Source organism: Tursiops truncatus, chromosome 6 (assembly GCF_011762595.2).
Source record: "Tursiops truncatus isolate mTurTru1 chromosome 6, mTurTru1.mat.Y, whole genome shotgun sequence".
NCBI classification, from domain to species: Eukaryota; Metazoa; Chordata; class Mammalia; order Artiodactyla; family Delphinidae; genus Tursiops; species Tursiops truncatus.
The window spans coordinates 101,650,901-101,670,213 of record NC_047039.1 but is presented as its reverse complement, the minus strand read 5'-3'; the positions used below and the strand labels follow the sequence as shown (position 1 = coordinate 101,670,213).

The 19,313-nt window shown below is 46.0% G+C and overlaps 1 protein-coding gene across 8 annotated transcripts in view; it reads left to right on the top strand.

Annotated features, from left to right (window-relative positions):
• CDK5RAP2 (CDK5 regulatory subunit associated protein 2) overlaps nt 1-19,313 on the top strand; it is a 181,417-nt gene that overhangs the window by 50,534 nt on the left and 111,570 nt on the right. For 4 of the 8 annotated variants that reach the window (XM_073806488.1, XM_073806484.1, XM_073806486.1 and 1 more), the window contains 4 exons: nt 439-492; nt 1,335-1,454; nt 3,991-4,188; nt 11,210-11,428. In XM_073806488.1, the coding sequence (XP_073662589.1) occupies nt 439-492; nt 1,335-1,454; nt 3,991-4,188; nt 11,210-11,428 (591 nt within the window). Of the gene's footprint in view, nt 1-438; nt 493-535; nt 1,223-1,334; nt 1,455-3,990; nt 4,189-11,209; nt 11,429-19,313 lie in introns of those variants that run through there. The other 4 variants (XM_073806487.1, XM_073806485.1, XM_073806490.1 and 1 more) reach the window with 3 other exon arrangements.

Genomic DNA, 19,313 nt, shown 5'->3' with positions numbered 1-19,313 from the left:
CCCTAAACGCCAGGGGACGACTCAGCGCTCATGGACTGTCTCAGTCGCTTTGTGGAGCAGGGTCTCCTTTGTCCCGACCACAGCAGCGAACCCTCCGGCCCCCCCGGCTAGTTGTTGGCTGTGATTAGCCCACGTCTGCTCCTCCTTCCGGCCCTTCTCGCCCCGCGGGCGCTGTGCTTCAGTGGCTTTTGCGCCGTCCCGTCGCTCTTTGGTTCACGCTCCATGGGGCTGGTGGTCAGCCCGTGCGGGTTGCTTGTCTTTACCTTTTCTTAACTCGGGTGCATTTCCGGGGAGACAGAAGGAGTGGATGATTGTTTTCATGAGCTCCTCAGCAGTGGGGTGGGGAATAGAAAGTAAATGCAGTGCTCATTCTAACTGTTCTGGGGAGGCTGCTGGATTGCGGATCCCTTCCGAGCACCAATGAATGCCTTTTCTTAGGCTGCACAAATGGAGGAGGAGAAGGAGAGAAATCGCTTTGAAGAGAGGATCCAGGTATGTTGACACAATTTTTACAGACGTATTGAGGATTTATCCCTGCCTCTTGCTTTCTTCTGAGTGCAACAGATAATCCTGTGTGACAGTAGCTGTCACTCGTTGAGTCAAGCTCTAGGTGTGTCAGAGGGGAGGGTTTCGTAGCCTTCACATAACTCTGGAGTAGGCGTTCCCATTTTGCAGATGTAACACATGGGGCTCAGAGAGGTGAGGCTCCATCCCCAGGGTCACAGAGTTGGAAGAGGTGTAGCAAGGATTCAGACCTGCCAGGCCAATCGCAGAGCCACTGCTGCAGGGTCCCCTAGTCACAGCGGCCGCCATTTGTGTAGCGCCTGCCAGCGTAGAAAGTGCTTTCACGTCCATTATCTCATTTGATTCTCACAACAGTCCGGGAGGGAGGCAGCGGTGAATATCTTTAGAAATGAACTCAGACTATAAATGTATATATTCGGTCTCCATCAAACCAGATTCTCTGCTGGCTTTTGTAGCATTAAGGAGTGAAATTAATGATCTGTCATTTCCCCCAAATAACCTGCTACGGTTTCAAAGGCTCTGCTGTGACTGTATTCAGATTCCAGAAGGCATTGGAGTCCTTTCCACGGGAGTAGCTGTCATCGTCTTAACTGATCTGATCCCCTTCCTACACCCAGCCCTGTTGCCGCGAGTGGTAAAGCAGTAACTTGGAGCTGATGCCACGATTCTCAGCTCTACTTGGAAACATTAATCACAGGTTGACAGGAATGATAGAATAACTGCGTTTGAGTGTGCTCTCAAAGTTATATTTACAGTGCATTTTGGTTAAAATGCATCAACTTAGTGAATCTTTTTCTAATCTAATTTAGGCACTTCAGAAGGACCTGAGAGAGAAGGAAAGAGAAATTGCTACGGAAAAGAAAAATAGTTTAAAGAGGGATAAAGCCATTCAGGGTCTAACCATGGCACTAAAGTCGAAGGAAAAAGAGGTATGTCTGATACACCTGAAGTGAGACTTTTCTCTATTAGCTTCTGTGACAGGCCTGTCTTACCCTGAATTTTTAGCTTTAGGTAAAAAGTTTATAAGAGAGGGAGGGAGGGAGACGCAAGAGGGAAGACATATGGGAACATATGTATAACTGATTGACTTTGTTATAAAGCAGAAACTAACACACCATTGTAAAGCAATTATACCCCAATAAAGATGTTAAAAAAATAAATAAATAAATGAAACTCAAAAAAAAAAAAAGTTTATAAGAGAGCTGAGATGAATATAGAAAGTGGGGAAAGGGTCCTGTAGTCAATTAGAAGTTCTTTTGTAGAGTAATTCAGTGCTGTCCAGCATGACTATAATGCGAGTTATGTATGTAATTTAAAATTTTCTAGTAGCCACATTAAAAGAAGTAAAAAGAAACAAGTGAAATTAACTTTAAAATACATACATGCCAGATGTCAACATGTAATCAATAAAAGAAAAATAGCAATGAGGTATTTAACATTTTTAAACTCTGACTTTTGTCACCGTATTGGACAGCGTGGGTCTGATCTTTTGAAAGACAACAGAAAATTGAGATAAAGGCGTTTTGGGAGGCAAGGCCATGACTGCGACATCTCACCTGGGTGGTCTGCAGGCTCCTCAGATCCGGCACTTTCTCAACAGACCCATCACCTCCATCGCCGCCCCCATCTCACCATCCTACTCCATTTTCTCTGCCCTTGCCTGCGTTGGTGGCACTACCGTATCCCTAGTCGTGCCAGCCAGAAGTCGCCCTTGCCTTCCGCTTGTTGCCTTTGGGATCCAAGGTGGTGGCTCATGGTTCTTTGCGGTTCTCCTGTCACGAGTATAGCCATCAGTTATGTCTCAGTAACTCCTCGGCACAGATACAGAGAAGAAAACACAGCTCTGCTTGCCAGTCTAGTGGGGAAAAAAGACAGCATGAAGGTGTTGTGATTGAGGGAAGTGCAGGGGGCTGTGGAAGCAGAGGGAAGGGGGCCTGGTCCAGGTTAGGGTGTGGATGCGGGGAGCGGGGAGCGGGGAGCGCTTCTTCCTGGAGGAGGTGTCGGAGCTGAATCTTAAAGGAGGACCAGGAATTAGCTGGGAAGTGAGGCGGAGACGGGGAGGCCATTTCGCGCAGAGGGGAGAATGCTGGTCAGAGCCTTACGTTAGGAAAGAGCCCCTTGTGTGTTTGTGGAAACAGAACGGTTTGAGGTTCTCAGAGCATCAAGCGCAGAGCTGAAGTGAGGCGAGAGAAGAAGCTGGAGGCGTTGCAAGGGGCAGCGGAGGTGGTGGAACTCAGAGGGTAGCAAGGCCACTGAAGGCTCCGAGCGGAGGGGTGTGGTCACGTTTGCATCCCAGAGCAGCCTGTGGCTGTACTGGGAAAGGGGACGGCGGAAGGGCGAGAACGGAGGCAGGGAGGCCAGTAGCTGAGGTGAGAGCCCCCTAGTTCAGAAAGGCTGAATTAGAGCAGCGGTCACAGTAAGTAGGAGTGGAGGGGTGGGGCGTATTCAAGAAATACAACTAGAAATAATTAAAAATTAGAAGTGAATTTGGGGAACTTTGATGATTAGACGTAGGACTCGGGAGAAGGAGCAGTCAAGGGTGACTTCTGGCTGCGTGACTGGGGATATGGTGTGCCACCACCTCCCTTAAAAGCATAGACAATGGAGGATCATGGTGAGGTGGGGGCGGCGATGGAGGTGATGAGCCTGTTCAGAAGGTACCGACTTTGAGAAGCCCATGGACCGTTCAGGTGAGAAGTCCAGGAAGCAGATGGATCCGCGAGTCTAAAGCTTGGAGAAGGCCCAGGCCTGGAGGTGTAGGTCTGGGAGTCAGTCGTACACAGATACGAGTGAAAAATCTGAGAGTTGATCTACTCATCCAAGGATAGCGTGGGGTGGGAAAGGAGGCTGAGCATCGGGCCGCAGGGGACGGCAAATTTCGGGAACAGGGAGAGGAATGCACAAAGGGGGCAGGAGGAATGGCTGCAGGAGTGGGACGCCAACCAGGAAACTGGGGCTGAGGAAGCCGAGGAGGTGGGAGTTTGAGTAACCACCAGTGCCAGCCGCAGCGGAGATTTGGTTCATAATCACGGTCAGTGTGATTTGTCTCGGGTGTTGGGAGTTCAGGGCCCAGTGGTCATCGGAGACCCTCTGCTGTGCAGGGCACCGGTGGTAGGGCAGTTCTGGCTGCTGGCAGAGTTCAGGGTGTGGCCAGGGGAGTTCCTCGCTGACTCTGGGCCAGAGGAGAAGGTCACTGGAGGGTGAGGAGTTCTGGGAAGAGCCAGGCTCGGTGGTTGGGTGGGTCATCTCTGTGGACAATAATAGTAACTCTTAGCGTGAGCCGGGCATTACTTGAGCGCCCGTACCTATTAACGTTGTTCAAGCCTCACAGTGCTGTGGTTGGGTGAGTGGCTGTATCTTCGTTCTATAGTTGAGGGAATTAAGTCTCAAAGAGATGAAGCGCCTGGCCTGAAGTCATCCAGCTAGTAGACAGGCAAACTAGAAATCCCGCTTTTCTGACTACAGAGCCCTCGGTTACAAGCCCTTCCCAGTCCAGCAGGAAAAGCTTCTGGGCCGAGCACAGAGGGGAGCCCAGTGCATACTTGGCTGCTCTTCCTTGTTTTTACCCAGATTGAAGAACTTAACTCTGAAATTGAAGAGCTCAATGCCGCCTTTGCTAAAGCCCGAGAGGCCCCCCAGAAAGCACAGACCCAGACATTCCAGGTAAGTGTTGGCTTTGTTTGAAGTGGCTCTCTCCATGATCCTTCCTCCTGGTGATGTCAGGGCTTTGCAGCTGAAAGGAACCAAGGGAGCTCTGAGTGGTCTTTTTTAAAATTAATTAATTAATTTATTTTTGGCTGCGTTGGGTCTTCGTTGCTGTGCGCGGGCTCTCTCTAGTTGCGGCGAGCGGGGGCTACTCTTCGTTGCGGTGCGCGGGCTTCTCATGGCGGTGGCTTCTCTTGTTGCGGAGCACCGGCTCGAGGCGCGCGAACTTCAGTAGTTGTGGCACGCAGCCTCAGTAGTTGTGGCGCACGGGTTTAGTTGCTCTGAGGCATGTGGGATCTTTCTGGACCAGGGCTCGAACCCGTGTCCCCTGAATCGGCAGGCGGATTCTTAACCACTGCGCCACCAGGGAAGTCCTCTGAGTGGTCTTTAGTAGAAGAGTTCACTCAGTCTAATTAAAGGAGCGTCTTCTGCAGCTTTGGGTGCTTCTCCAGCCCCTTCCTCAATATGACAGTGAAGATGGTGACCACTACGCCCACAGTTAGGAGTGCTGAGCTTAGGCTGTGCCAGGAGTAGACCGTGCGAGATGTGTGGATTATCTCATTTAATCTTCACCACCCTGTGGGGAAGGTAATTTTCACCCCCCTTGTATTTGAGGGGTTTGTGAAGTTCAGTGAGGGTATACAGCTTATTCACGGTCACACAGCTTTGCAAATGACAGGACCAGGGTCTAAATGTGGTAATTGCTGCTAATAGAAGCTGCCATTTATTGAACATGTACTATGTGTCAAGCCCTGTGCCAGGTGTTCTCCGTGGATTAGCTCAATAAATCTGTACAGCAGCGCCACGAAGTAGGCACTGTTCATATCCTTGTTTACTGCTGAGGAAATCCAGGTTCAGAGATTCAAGTAGCTTGCTCAGGGTCACAGAAGCGGTAAGTGAAAGAGCTAGGATTTGACCCCTGAATCAGTCTCGCTCCCAAGCCTGTGCTTTTCCCCTCACCCCCTACGTCTCCTCACCTGGCTTGCCTGCTCCCTGCCAGCTTTCTGTTCCAGGCTTTGGTTATTTGACCTGCCTTTTGTTTTCCCTCCAGCCTTGCACAGCAAGGGCTCCTGCGGGTCATCCCCTCAATCTTCCCTCTTTCTTGCTAATTTTAGTTCAGTGGTTTTTTTTGTTTTTTTTTTTTTGTTTTTTTTTTGCAGTACGCGGGCCTCTCACTGTTGTGGCCTCTCCCGTTGCGGAGCACAGGCTCCAGACGCGCAGGCTCAGCGTCCGTGGCTCACAGGCCCAGCCGCTACGCGGCATGTGGGATCCTCCCGGACCGGGGCACGAACCTGCGTCCCCTGCATCAGCAGGCGGACTCTCAACCACTGCGCCACCAGGGAAGCCCAAGTTCAGTGTTTTGAATTAACATTTTCTTCCCATGTTTCTAGTTTCCCTCTACAGTGTATACCTGTTACTAATAACTAATGAATCAGTAATGCTCCATCATGGGATTAAGCCCATACTGCCTTAAAGCTCCACCCTCCCACTTCTTCCTCCCATGTTGTTTTTGGTTATAAAGTAGAAGTTAGGAGTTAAATCTAATTTAAGACTGTTTGGTTCTTCAGATTCATATCCCATGTCTTATCTTTTCAGAGCTTTGGTTCACAGTAAGAGTAATTGAAGTAATTTGGTTTAAGTCCGGGTGCACTAGAAGCAGAGACAAATCTCTGTCTTTGGACTCGCAGACTTGCCTTCCCCACCATTTTGACAGTGGTTGATGAAATGGAGCTGAGATTACACTTTACACTGAGTTTTTTTCCCTTGCTTAGAAAATAACAAGCCTTAAAAGCTGAATTCTTAGCAAAACCAATTCCTTGAGAAGAAAAAGTGTATGTTGGCAATTGGTAAGCAGAGACCAGAGATCCTTACGTCTTGTGATATTTTACTTGTTGGGCCTTGAAGGAAGGAAAAGAGTCTTACACGTTTACGTGTTACCCAGACTTATTACATCCATTGACTCATTTCATAACCCTCAGTCCTCGTCTAAAAGTGATCTTTGAGGTCTTGTAGTTTACAGTGTTGGCCGGGTTTCTCATCTTGCAAGGTATGGAGATCAGACACTGTTGAAATTCCTCAGGTTCTGCATGGCACGTTGGCTGTTCAGAGAGCACTCATTTAATCCTCACCCACGGAGGCAGAGTGCTCACCTGTTTGACAGGTTGCCAGTACTTGAACTCAAAGTCTGACTCCAAAGTCTCTGCTCCTTCCATTTTTCTGATTCTGTGTGTGAGTCAGTACACACCAGACCCTTATATCGGCTAATTCACTGCGAGGTGTGTATAATTTGAATGTTGCACAGACATTTGAAAATGCATTCTCTTTCACATTTTGGGCCCTTTTTGGGATGTCAAATGATTTGAACTAATTGCAGCATGAGTATAAGAGCTAAAGCTCACAGGGGTGGCATCAAGCGTGACAGTGACAAGTGGTATTCAGACTCTTGGAGCAGTTGCCACAGTGCAGAGAGGTAGATTCTCATCACAGGTGTGACTCTGCGAAGGTTGCAGTGTGGCCTGGCTGTGCTACCTCTGAAGCCATTTAAACAATGTATTTTCAAATTGGAAGTAGCGGTTATGTCTCCTCCCCTCCCTGCTCGGCTTTATAAAAGTAAAATTGCACGTCGCAGGAAACTCATAGAATATTTAAAATGGTGGAAAGAGGTTGATAAATGTCACCAGTAAACTCACGTCTAAAGATGTTCACTGTTAGCACCTTGACTCTTTTCAAAGCGTATTTGTACATACATATATATCACCTTTGAAAAATTAAATAGCATTATGATATGTATTTTGTTATGTAATCTCTTCTGTTTTAACATTTTTTCCCTGGCAGTATATATAGATCTAACCAATCTTTAAAAAAATATATTTTGAGATAATTGTAGTTTCACATGCAGTAGACTTGTGTGTACTCTTTACCTCGTTCTCCCAAAGTTAGCATCTTATGTGACGTAGGACAGTGTCACAACCAGGATATTGGTGCAATCTGTTGGCCTTACTCAGATTTCAGCAGTTTGACATGCAGTCATTTGTGTGTGTGTGTGTGTGTGTGTTGTGTGCTTTTTATACAGTCTTTTTAAACAGCTGCATATAGTCCATTATATGTATGTATCATATTATTTTTACCCTGAAGAACCTGGGGTGGGACACGAATTTGAATCCTAACTCTGCTTCACTAACTTGTATCATCTTGGGCAAGATATTTGCACTCTCCCAGCCTGCTTGCGCATTGTAAAATCTGGGTAGTCACATTTATGTCACATAATCCTTACAAGGATTAAATAAGAACATGTATCTGGGCACAGGTGGTAACTCAGTAAATGTTAACTCATCCTTAAGTTGGGTGATGTAGTTCTGGCATGACAATATAGTAGTTTTTACTTTGGTCTATTTTCAGCTTCTCAGTTAATGGTGTTATACACGTAGCTTTTAGTTTGAGGAAACTCTCCATATTATCTCTTGATTGGGAACGAAAGATAATGGAGTAAGTGATGGAAAAGGGAACCTAGATTTACTTATCCTGCACCTGCTGAAATGGGACTTTATGTGTCAAATTTTACCTTCACAACAACCCTGTGAAATAGAGATCATTCTCACGCATGCGGAAACAGAACTTCAGAGAAGTTAACTTCTCCCAAGTCACACAGCTAGAACTGGTCTTTGAACTCTGGGCCTTCTGACTCTTTCTTTATTGGACTCATCATGTTTCTGTACTGTGGGGAAGAACAATTTGTTTCATATTATTTGGGCTTTAGTTTCTTTTTTAGGGGGGTGGGTAGGGGGTGCTTTAGTTTCTGACCATGTCTAACTGGGTCAGGTATTTGCCACCTGATTTATAAGCACCTGACTGGTGTTATAGAATCTGAAAGTCAGGGTGTCTTGCAGGAAAAGGTAAAAAAAATTCTCCAAAGAAGTTTTCCAGAGGGCCATCTCAGGGAAAATTAACATGGAAAGTATTTTTATGAAGTGAATCGAATGTATGAATTTGAATTCTTCGAGCTCAGATTTTTCTAGAGGCTTTGTTATCGTTATTTACATGATAATCCCACAGAACTTTGATCGCTTGATAACATCTATTATTTTAGTATCAACCATTGCTATCCTTTGTTTAACAAGCTCCTAACTGGTGTTCTCCCCTTGAATTCAGTCTGCTTGTTTTAATTTTTTGTAGTTTATTGGTGTTAACTGGAATCTGCCCAGGAATGGGCAAGACAGAATAGTGCTCTGGGAAGAACACAGGCTCTGGAGTCCTTTGAATCCCGGATTTAATCACTTACGGCCTGATGACAGGCTAGTCATTTAACAGTTTTGAGCCTCAGTTACTTAAATAGGGATAATAATGTGTACTTTGTAGGGTCCTGTGAGAGACTGAGATACAATACGTGTAAAAGTGCCTGGTTTAACCCCGCATACATAATCAGTGCTTAATAAAAGGTAACTACGAAAATTGTTCAAGGTGAGCGTTTTCCCAAATCATTGTTTATCTTCTTTTCTCTTTTTGAGTTTATTTAAATAAGCACTGCCCCAGATACATTTTTTGGGTGGGCCCGTGACCTAGGTTTCCCATTTCTTTATTTTAATTTTAAAGGAAACTAAAACAGAAGCTTCTAATAAAACCTACTTTGGAATTTGAATGGCTTTCTCCCTCAGCCTCTGTTGCTGTGTCCTAGACAATAGTTGGGGAAGCATGGGACCAGATGGCTGGGTTGTAGGGGCCCAGGAACAGCGGAACCCCTCTGCCTCCGGAGTGACCGTGGTTGTAGCCCACCTCTGCTGAACAGCTAGGACTTCACTGTCCACAGAAGCAGAGATGGATTTCTTGGGAGGGCCCGGAAGCTGGGGCCAGTCCCTTTACTCCACAGTCTGAGCTGCGACCTTGACAGCTCAAGTGTCCCTTGCTTTAAAATTTTTAATCTTGTCCTCAATCTAATTCAAAAGACAGATTTTGTAAAAAGTTAATTTTCTTCTGAGTATAAGTATTATATATGTTTCAAAAATTTTTTCAGAAGACTGGCAAGAAGGGAAAAAAGGGAAATCAGGAAGTCCCCCAACCACTATTAACGCCTTGTTGTTTTTCCTTCTAGGCTTTCTCCTATGCGTAGATTTTATTTTTTAGATCGTTTACAATTTGATTTTTTTTTAATTTATTTATTTTTGGCTGCGTTGGGTCTTCGTTGCTGTGCGCGGGCTTTCTCTAGTTGCGGTGAGGGGGCTACTCTTCGTTGCGGTGCATGGGCTTCTCAATGTGGTGGCTTCTCTTGTTGTGGAGTACGGGCTCTAGGTGGTCGGGCTTCAGTAGTTGTGGCTCGTGGGCTCTAGAGCGCAGGCTCAGTAGTTGTGGAGCACGGGCTTAGTTGCTCTGCGGCGTGTGGTATCTTCCCGGACCAGGGATTGAACCTGTGTCCCCTGCATTGGCAGGTGGATTCTTAACCACTGAGCCACCAGGGATTTTTTTTTTTTTTAATGTAACATAGTGACTTAGAAATATTCACATATTATCAACTTTTTGTAAATGTAGTTTTAAGGTTTTATTGTGTGGCTTTGTCATACTTTATTCGCTTTCATATTCTTGCACATTTAGGTTGTTTCTTATTTTTCACTGTTTTAAGTAGTTCTTTGATGAATGACTTTTTTTTTTTAAAAAGAATTTATTATTTATTTATTTATTGGCTGTTTTGGGGTCTTCATTGCTGCACGTGGGCTTTTCTCTAGTTGCGGCGAGCGGGGGCTACTCCCTGCCGCGGTGCGCAGGCTTCTCACTGCGGTGGTCTCTCCCGCTGTGGAGCATGGGCGCCGGGCACAGGGGCTTCAGCAATTGTGGCTCGCAGGCTCAGTAGTTGTGGCACACGGGCCTAGCCGTACCGCGGCATGTGGGATCCTCCCGGACCAGGGCTCGAACCCACGTCCCCTGCACTGGCAGGTGGACTCCCAACCACTGCGCCACCAGGGAAGCCCCAATGACTTTGTATATAAGGCTTTTCCCCCTTATATTTTGGATTCTTCTCCGAGATTGAATCCTAGGAATGGAATTATTGGGATGATTGTGAACATCTTTATATAATACACACATACTTGATGTACATAATCTGTCCACGGGGAGTTCTATCAATGTACATTCCTGCCAGCATATTTCTTGGCTTCTAGATGCTTGGTCAGTTCTTGAAACGTGAATGTTAATTGTGCCATTTCCCAATAAGCTTGCCAGCACTGGATATTCTCATTAAAACAATCTCACTTGTTAAGTGAAAGCTTGTTTTAATTCGCTCTTTTTGATTAGTGGTGAGTTACGACATTTTTTCATATGCACGATAATCACATATGTATTTTCTCTAATAAACTGTATTAATGAAATAAACATGTTCTTGACACGCGTAGACCTCCGACTCTGCTGAACTTGTAGCCTCTTGAGGTGGCTATCGATTACTAGGTTGACCTTCCTTTTTCTCTAGATGACTGTGGGTTTATCTCTAACAGAGATGAACATTGCCAGTGCTTGAATCCATCTCTGCTTTGTAATAAAATTCTTTATTTTCTATCTTTTAAAAATAACTTAAATTGTTTTTTTAAACTATTACAGAAATAACATGCTCACTAACCTTACAACATTTGAAAATGCAGAGAAGTAAAGGAAAAAAATCATCTGTATTCCCACCCTACTAAATACAGTTACTACTAACATTTTGTGCTTTTCTTTCTCATCTTTAAAAAAAAAAGTTTTTACACAATAATTGTAGCCTTTTCCCCCTTAACATCAACGTTGTAACATAAACACTACCCTGTGTTATTTCAAAACTTTCATATTATTTGTGCTGTGGGTCCTGAATGTTATGTTCATCTCCACCTCCCTCCACCCCCCCCCCCCCACCCCCGACCAAAAAAAGAAAAACAAAACTGGTGAACAAGGAGCACCGATTTCTTGGTTTGTTTCCTGAGCTGTGAAAATCAGCCCAACTCCCCTTCCCCTCCTCTTCTTCTAGGGGTCTGAAGATTACGAGGCTGCTCTGTTAGAAAAGGCAGCCCTTTTGGCTGAGCTGCGCTCAGAAAACCTCACCAAGAGCACAGAGAACCACAGACTGCGTAGGAGCATTAAGAGAGTCAGCCGGGAGCTGAGCGACCTGCAGCAGGAGAGGGAAAGACTGGAGAAGGAGCTGGAGGCAGCCCACCAAGAGAGGAGCAAGGGAGACCGCATCACCCACGTGAGTGCCGCTCGGCCCTCGAGGTAGTGGGCAGGGCGCTTGCGCTGGCCGGGGCTCTTTGGCTGTTTTAGGGAGACAGATACTCATCGCCGAAAGCTTAGAAAAACCGGAAGAATATAAAATATTTCACTCACCATCTCATCACCTAGAAATGACCAGTCTTAGCTATTTGATGTTCTAGTCCTTTTATTCTCTCTCTCTCTCTCTTTCTGTCACACACATGCACACACACACACACGCGTGCACATTATTGGTGCACATTATTGGTGTCAAGCTGAAAATGCATTTTTGTATTGTTTCTTTTTTTTTTTTTTATTCAATGTTCTCCCTTTGGTGTGGGGCCGTCATGAGTGTTCTTCAAAAACGTGTTTTTTTGTGTGTGAACATAATGGTTCATCACTTGAATGTGCTACAGTTTATTTAACTAGTCCTTACTGTAGGATGTTTAGTTCATTATATATATATTTGCCTTATAACAAATGCTGCAGCAAACATCCTTGTACATAAATATTTATCCACTGATTATTTCCTGATAGAGGTATAATTACTGGGTCAAAGAGTATGAATATTTTAAAGACTATTTTATAGATACACCCAAATTGTTCTCCAGAAAGATTATACCACGTTTCCCTAGGTGAGAGTGATCTTTTTTTAAGACTACTCTATTTAGCGTTGGATGTTAGTATTTAAGAAATTCTCTCTGAATTTGGTAGACAAAAAAGTTGATCTTTTACAGTTTCTGTTAGGTTTAAATGTAAGTATTCCGCATCCTGAGAGTCACGTCCAGATCCACAGCCTCGGTGCAGTCGGGTAGCACAGGGACTGAGTCTGAGTGATTGTTGACACTCAGGTTAAACGAATTCCCTGCACGGGCGCCTGGGGCAGGCAGAGTCATTGGAGTAGAGAGCTCGAAGGAGAGCCCGCAGGTACCAGAGGTTAGTTCTCTGGTGGCTGCTGTTGGCAGGGACGGGACGTCAGGACCATAGTTTGAAATCCTAAGGCTGGCACTGACAAGAGGATTGAAATATAAATGTTTGTCTATTTTAACAGAAATTTTAATGAACATCAAGAGAGAAATAATGGAAACTTAGGAAAATAAGAAAATGTAGCCTATAATTCCACCACCCTCATAAAGTAACTCTGTTTTTCAGTATCACCCTTTAGTCCTGGTGCATTTGGGGCCCCAGTCCAATCAGAGGCTAAATGCTGTTGTGTGTTCTTTGATCACTTTCTCTCTCACGGCCATCTCCGCGTGTTGTGTAGGCTCCGGAGCAGTCATGCTGAATGATGCATACGCGTCATTGAATAGATTTCACGTGATTTACTTAATAAAAATTTCCTGCTCTCTTGGACGTTTTGGCTGTTTAAGTAATGCCACAATGAACATCTTTGGGCATAAAGGCATTTTTTTTTTTTTCTTGAAATCCCAAGGATAGATTCTGAGGATTATACTAGTTAATCATGCTGCCAAATTATTTGTCCAAAGGGCTCACCCAGTTTATGATGCAACCAGCAGTATTGGTGTATACCAGTTTATTGCATGTTATTAAAAGACCTGATATTTATTCAGTGTTACTGAAAACCAAATGTATCTAGTTGAGATGCTGATGGAAATACATGGCATGAGCCCTGAATGTTTTATTTTTTCCTTAAGGGAGGTGAAAATGTTATACATGACAAAATGCAAAGCAGTGTAAAACCCAGAGCTAATTCATGCAGCTTACGTAGTCAGTGCGAAAGATCCTCGTGGGACAGAGTAGTCAGGGAAGCCTTCTAGCGGAGATGACACTTAAGTTGAGTGAGCAGTGTGAGGTCTGAGTCGTGTGCCTCTGTGGATGAGGTAAAGAAAAGACTGGCCAGAGGGTCCTTCTCTAGAGGTCAGTTTTCATACCAATTCTTAGATCCTTCACTGTTGGATAACATTTTTTTTTTCAGTTTAGTTTGTCCCCTCCATCCCCCTGTATCATATAAAAATGTTTATTCAATAGAAATTGGATTCGGGAGATACACACACACACACACACACACACACACACACCCCTAGGTGTATAAAATATGTAATTGTTTCTTTACATTATAACTTACACTTGAAATGGCTATATAACATTACATCAAGTGGATACGCTGTAATGTATTTACCAATCCCTCTATTATCAGACAATGTTGGTTCCATAATTCACTTATTCATGAAAACTCTAGTGCTTCTAAAAGAATTTTGGACTGCTGTTGATAAGATTTATTCCTAAGTAACATGCATACGCCTTCATAAGGAAGCAAGGAATGCTTGGCAAGGAATGGAAGGGGCATGTGACAGTGAGAGGGAGAGACTAGAGTGAAGTATACTACGGGTGGGAGTTCTTTTTTGTTGTTGGGGATAGAAACCCAGCTTTAAGTAACTTAGGTAGAAAGGGGAATGCATTGCCTTGGGTAACTAAATGGCTGGAAGGACAGGGGTGACAGGAACTCTGCCGGGACCGAGTCCGTGTCTCTCTGAGAGCTGGCTTCTCTTTCTTTTTTTCTTTTTTTTTTTTTTGCGGTATGCGGGCCTCTCACTGTTGTGGCCTCTCCCGTTGCGGAGCACAGGCTCCGGACGCGCAGGCTCAGCGGCCATGGCTCACGGGCCCAGCCGCTCTGCGGCATGTGGGATCTTCCCGGACCGGGGCATGAACCCGTGTCCCCTGCATCAGCAGGCGGACTCTCAACCACTGCGCCACCAGGGAAGCCCTGGCTTCTCTTTCTTGCGTCCTCTTACTCCAGCTCCAAGTGGTTGGACCCAGCATTGCCAGCCCTGCTGGGATCACAGCTCCCCAGTTTAGTAAATGAGATGAAGGAGGACTCTCACACCCCACTACCCCTGTTGTCCCCTGGTCTGGAGGGCCAGACAGGTGAGGTATCGAGAGGCCCAACTTGGGTCACATGCTCATTCTTTGTCAGAAGTGAGTGTGTGTGTGGTTGTGCGTGCGTGCGTGCGTGAGTGTGTGTGTGTGTGTGTGTGAGCTCGTGTATCATCACTGGCAGCTTCCCCTAGAACCCCATGTTTGGAGGGAGTGAGCAGTTATCCAGAGAAGGCACGGCTTTGTTTCAGGGCCGTGGGCACCAAAAAGCAGCTGTGCCTCTGGATGCTCGCATCAGGTGAGCCTGCCTGTGACTCAGGGCTTCCTAGTGTCTCGTCACGGCTGCTTTTCTACATTGAGTCATGCACGTTTCTGACAAGAGGATCTGGCCGTGCTTTCTTTCTTTTTGAGCATGTATCGCATCACAACAGTATCTCTGCTTAACTTCTGGTTTCATCCTAAGAATTTGACTGTGTCCATCTCGTGAGCATGCTTCGCACCTGATCTTGGGGGCACTGGCCTGTTCAGCGTCTGGGGAACCCTGCTGGGGATGACTTTGCCTTATGGTGCTAGGACGCATGCAGAGGTAGAGTGTAACCCACCAGCCTTGCATGGCTTATCAGCTGGTTCTGTTAACTAGGCTCTTTAATTAACTAGAGCCTCCCACTCACCAGCTGCTATTGCTGTTGCTTTTGGATTGAAACAAACAAAACCCCAGGCCTTTTGGTGGCCCCTGTGTCTGGCTTGGCAATGGAAAGGACTCCCATTCATGCATTCAGCCATATTGAACGCTTTGTGCAGGCCCTCAGCTCTGCCTGGGGACAGTTCCGGGACGGAGATAGGAACAGAGTAACCACGGGAGCACAGAGCAGGATTGGAGAAGGCTCCCCGGGAAAGTAACTTTCGAACTGGTTCTGAAGTTTGAGTTGAAGGTTACCAGCTAGGCGAGGGAGACGAGGGTTTCGTATAGGAGGTGAAGGTACACAGATGTGAGAGAGTGTGGTGTTTGCGGGAAGAAGAGTTTGGGGCTGTAGTGAAGGGTGGCTTTAACCTAGAGAGAGGCTGAATTGTAGAGGGCCTTGGATACAGAGTTTGGGAGTGTGGACTTGACCTGCAGGCAGTGGGGCCGCTGTCGAGGGGGAGTTGAGCAGAGGATTGTTAGATTTGCAGTTTAGAGAGACTTCTCTGATGGAGGTCTGGAGAATGGGTTGCCCGCAGAGAGCCCGGAGACAAGAAGATGAGAAAAGGTACGTGACGTGTGTCAGGCTCCGGGAGGTGGGGGATAGAGGGGAAAAAGAACCTGCTCCTCTGTAACGGAGCCGCTCAGGTGTGGCTTCTGGGCTGTCTGGGTGCATAGTAAGCTCCCCTCCAGGACTCGTGAGTACTCAGCATTTACTCGAACCTCACTGCATCCCACAGGTAGAGCTGAAAAACACCGGGAAGAAAATGTGTTCCAAACACTGGTCTTTTTCTCAGTCCACATTCAGCTCAATCCTCAACACCCTCTGTTAATGAAAACTGCTGTTACAGAGTGATAGAAATGAAGCAGATACGATTTCTTAGGCGTATTCTTCTCCAGTGCACTTTACAGTTAATACAAGGACTGCCTGTCTTTCCCTTGGTGCTCACAGCCCTGTGATTGGGCATACAAAAGGTTTTTCCCATTTTATAGATTAATCAGAGCCTCAGAATTTTTGTTTTTCTTTAATAAATTTATTTATTTATTTTTCGCTGTGTTGGGTCTTTGTTGCTGTGCACAAGCTTTCTCTAGTTGCGGTGAGCCAGGGCTACTCTGCGTTGAGGTGAACAGGCTTCTCATCGCGGCGGCTTCTCTTGTGGAGCACGGGCTCTAGGCGCGCAGGTTTCAGTAGTTGCAGCACGTGGGCTCAGTTGTGGCTCGCGGGCTCTCAAGCGCAGGCTTAGTAGTTGTGGCGCATGGGCTTAGTTGCTCTGCGACATGTGGGATCTTCCCTGACCAGGGCTCGAACCCAGGTCCCCGGCACTGGCAGGCGGATTCTTGAAATTTTTTTTTTTTTTTTTTTGTGGTACGTGGGCCTCCACTCTTGTGGCCTCTCCTGTTGCGGAGCACAGACTCCAGACGCGCAGGCTCAGCGGCCATGGCTCATGGGCCCAGCCGCTCCGCGGCATGTGAGATCTTCCCGGACCGGGGCACGAGCCCGTGTTCCCTGCATCGTTAGGCGGACTCTCAACCACTGCGCCACCAGGGAAGCCCCGGAGCCTCAGAATTTAAATGGCTTGATCATGGTCACATAGAAAGTGATAAATATGTGACACGGATCCAAGTCTGTGGACTCTTAATTTCAGGACTTCACCTAAGATACCGTGCTGAGGCTATGCCAAACAATATTTATGTTAAGAATACTGTGCTTTTAGCAAAAAGGAAGATTGATACAATTTCAGCTTTTCAGCGGACTACAATAATCCGTTTTCAAGACCACCCAACTTGAAGTATTTTGGTTATTTGAAGCTTTCAGACTTGTAATTTCTTTCTTTCTGTGTTTCAAAAAAGCATTTTCAGAGGTTTATGTAAAGTTATAAAATTAAATGAGATTAAAGGCATTAGGGTCACGGAACAGTAAGGGTGACCAGTGAAATGGAGGCAGGTGAGTGAGGAGAAGTGCCGCTTGTGAGAGCCGCCACAGTGCTGAAGAGGGACTTAAAATCCAGCTGGGGCTCCTGGTAGCGAAAGTGAAAAGGGAAATTCAGTTACAAGGTCTCTGGTGTCTATAAGAACACGTTAAGGTAAGGGACAGCTTTTGCTGGCACTGAGGCCTGAGGGAACTATTTCCTCCGGTGGGTTTTTGTAAAGAGTTCTCTGAGCAGTATACAGACTCTTCGACAATACCCCTTTCAGTAGAAGCAGTTTTGCACAGGGCCAGATCAATGTCACCCAAGTCTGTTAAGCTTGTAAGTATTAAGGTTTTCAGTCCCTAGGAATCTCTAGCTGTTTCCCATTATTTTCGTTTCTTGGACAAGAATTTCAAAATAAGTGGGAAATACTGCAGCCCTGTTGAGAGATGATCCCCAACTCAAAGCCTTTGCAGTGGTCCCCTGTCAAGCAGTATGGGCTTTTGTAGCATTGCCTGAATTCTTTCTGATGGCAAGCCAGCCTCTCTTGGATGTGATCAAACCATCCTTTGCTCATGCCAAAAACATGTATTGCCATCTCATTGTGCCTGCTCTTGAGCATTTTGGAGGGAGACAATGCCTGTCTGAAAATGCAGCTTGGATCCGAGGCATCTGGATTCGCTGTGTCTGATGGTGCGTGAACACTGAGACGTTTGGCTGTGAGAGTCAGCTCATTGTTTGTTTGTTTTAATTGCCTGTGATTGCAGTGACCTAGTAGTGCCAGGCAGCTCAGCACATGTGGTAATTTGCAGTTTGCTCATTTGTTTATTCAGGGGACATTTATTGAGCACTTGCAGTGGTGCAGGCACTGTCGGTAGGCTCGAGTGAATCCAAGCTTTGGCCTCTACCTCGGAGTCTTTTACGAAAAGGAAGGTCAAAAAGTGAGGGTCTCACGGGTACATTCCCTTCATTGTGTTATACCTCCTTGCCACCAGAGGGACCCACATCCCTTCAAAGAAATTCAGGAGGCCTTTGCAACAAACAAACAAAACCCCCCGGTATTCCCAAGTCGGTGTCCTAACTGTGATGTTTAAAGTGTTCCAGCTTCTGTGGTCTAACAGGAATGCTGCTTGGATTCTCACATCCTTGCCCTCACATCCCTTGTTTGGCTCAAGGCACGTGTGTGTGTGTGTGTGTGTGTGTGTGTGTGTGTGTGTGTGTGTTCAGGCGTTCTGTGTGCTGCTCGGGGTGGGTGCAGGGAGGAGAGGAACAAGTCATAGTCTTTTTCTTCTCCTTTATAAGCACCGTTTATTAGACATTGGTTTAGCCTGTTCCCCAGACTGTCTCATAACGCTCTCATCTGTTACGAGACCTGTCACCCACTACTCTGACAAGTGTGTGCTTCAGTACCTGGGCCCTTCGCTCTGTGGGGATGCATTTGCTGGCTACAGCCCAAAGATCTAATTAAAGTTGTACCCGTCACCCAGCTGGCTAATCCTGTGTGCTTTGACAGGAGCGGGTTTAATTTCAGGGTGGCTCAGCCTGAACCCCCCCGGTTCTCACGTGTGTTTATTGACGGATAGCTCCAGATGAGGTTGCGAGAGCATTCAGGACATCTTTTGGTGAACCGTCATCAAAACCTGGCATTTGGAGACAGTGTCTGTAGGCTGTAGGCTAGTTGGTTTAGGGCTAAGACCACAGACCTGAGGTAGTGTGATTTTTACCAAGGGTCAGAGCTCCCCCCGCCCTTTTTCTTAAGGTCAGGTGTAAAGATTTTGAGTCGGTATCCTTGTAGAATGGGCAGTTTATATGACCTGTGTGGGAGAAGTTTTGTCTTTGCAAATTCCAGTTTCTCATAAGAGAGGCACAATGCAGAGACTTGGGAGTCAGACCAGATTTGAATCCTGGTTCCATCGCTTGCTAGCTGTGGGGCTGGGAACCAGCTACTTTGCCTCTGCAGACTGTGGTGTCCATTTCTTGTCAGAAAAACAGATATCAGTTGTGAGGATTCTATGAGATAAGGTATAGCACTTAGCGTTATATCTGGTGCATCATAAATGATCAGTAAATATTAGCTGTTTTGTTGATGGTGATGACGTCACTGCCTTGGGTGCTAGAAACTTAGCGATTTAGTGGGGATATTTGGGACAGGGGAAAACAGTGCCGGACTTAGGTTGGAATCTCAGCGTCAGCAGGTGCTTAACTCTGAGCTTCCAAGCCAGTTACTTAATTTTTCTAAACTAATGTTTACTCCCCTAAAATGGGGTTAATGATATCTAATTTAGGATTAAACAAATGGATAATAAAATTTAATGCAGGAGTAAATGGCTACTGTGGTTCCTGGCTCACAGAGGGCGATGCTTATTACATTAGATTCCTTCTTTTCCTTCCTCTTTTCCTGCTTTTAATGGTGTGGCAGGTGCTGTCTCAAGACTTGGGGTGACACAGCCCAGCCCACTAGA